General features: G+C 41.2%; 1 protein-coding gene across 1 annotated transcript in view; it reads left to right on the forward strand.

Annotated features, from left to right (window-relative positions):
* The window catches only part of LOC103155522 (protein kinase C epsilon type-like), a 230,665-nt gene that overhangs the window by 125,859 nt on the left and 103,234 nt on the right, over positions 1-1,572 (forward strand). The window contains exons 6-9 of the mRNA XM_016663629.1: positions 589-623; positions 1,008-1,096; positions 1,285-1,417; positions 1,492-1,565. Of these exons, the coding sequence (XP_016519115.1) occupies positions 589-623; positions 1,008-1,096; positions 1,285-1,417; positions 1,492-1,565 (331 nt within the window). The remainder of the gene's footprint in view (positions 1-588; positions 624-1,007; positions 1,097-1,284; positions 1,418-1,491; positions 1,566-1,572) is intronic.

Consider the following 1,572-nt stretch of genomic DNA (forward strand, 5'->3'; position numbering starts at 1 on the left):
GGTGTATGTGTGTGTGTTTAAGCAGCTTCCTCAGGCTCAGGATCGTCAGCAGCTGCCATCAGAGCTACATCAGACAGAGGAGGACCACTCAAGGTCCGCTCCCACCTCTCCATGTGATCAAGGTAGGGAACCTCATTTCACAGCGACCCCATACACTGAAGTATTGAACTAAGCACATCATAGCTCATCTGTATGGTGGCCCTGAAGTGCAAACAAATCACTAAACACAACTACACAACAACATTAACTAATCAAAGCTACAAATTAAAAAAAGCACAGCAACAGTAACAAAATGGAAGAGGTCAAATCTCAGTGGGTAACCTGACACATGGTTGATTGGACAACAACATGCAAACTCCATGCAGAAAGACCCCAGGTCAGGAATCGAATCCAGGACCTTCTTGCTGCAAGGCAACAGTTCTACCAACTGCGCCACTGTACAGCCCTGCGTTTTATCATTTAAAGCTTAATTTATGAACTGTGTATGCCTGCTTTTTGTTTTTGTCAGCAATCCTTTCAGCATGTCTTGATAACATGTTCATCAGTCTTTGTGAGTTTTCTTTTTTTAACGTGTCTGTCTTTCTGCAGGGGCGTTTTAGGGAAACAAGGTTACCAGTGTCAAGGTAATGTCTTTTTCCTTTATAATGACCTTAAAGCTACCACCAGTGACATACTGAAAGGTCAATTTGTAACTTACTTCATTCATAAATAAAGTGAACATCATTGGTGTCTTAAGAAATTAACTAACACTATTATGTAAAAGTTAACTTTTCACTTTTTATACTTTATGTAAAGAAACCAGACTTTTTAATCTTTAAGAAGGTTTTAAAAGATTTTAGGATTTTGAGGTGCTTTTTAGTTTTTCTTTGGACTTTAACTTTTGTACTTCATCAGATTGTAATGTATGGTACTTATGTAATGAGACGATTAATTATAATAAATTCCTCCAGATTAGAGGAGTTTAGAAACTAAACATTTGGTTCTGGTTCTGTGTGTTGCTGCTACAGTTTGTACCTGTGTCGTCCATAAGCGCTGCCATGAGCTCATCATTACCAAGTGTGCAGGAATGAAGAAGCAGGATGACACAGTCGGAGAAGTAAGACGTGATGTTTCCTACAAAAACTTCATGGAACTCAAAGCTCTGTTCTTATCTCATACTTAGGGTTCTGGGTGTTTTTTATTAGATGTCAGTTTATTGTAGAAGTATGGAAAGCCTTCATCACAAAATGAAGGTTTCCAGGTATTTCCAGACGTATTTAACAGAGCATGCTGGTTTTCTTGCAGCAAGTCGGGTCTCAGAGGTTCAGTGTCAACGTCCCGCACAAGTTCAGCATTCACAACTTTAAAGTTCTGACCTTCTGGGACCACTGCGGCTCCCTACTGTGGGGCCTGCTGCGACAGGGACTCCAGTGTAAAGTTAAACCTGAAGCTCACCACAGCTCTTCTTCCCGCCTTATCAGATGTGTGAACTTTCCTCTGTCTGTGCTGCAGTATGTAAAGTGAACGTACACAGGCGATGCGAGAGCAACGTCGCTCCGACATGTGGAGTGGATGCCAGAAGAATTGCAACCG

The sequence above is a fragment of the Poecilia formosa genome, unplaced genomic scaffold (genome assembly GCF_000485575.1).
Source record: "Poecilia formosa unplaced genomic scaffold, Poecilia_formosa-5.1.2 Scaffold433, whole genome shotgun sequence".
NCBI classification, from domain to species: Eukaryota; Metazoa; Chordata; class Actinopteri; order Cyprinodontiformes; family Poeciliidae; genus Poecilia; species Poecilia formosa.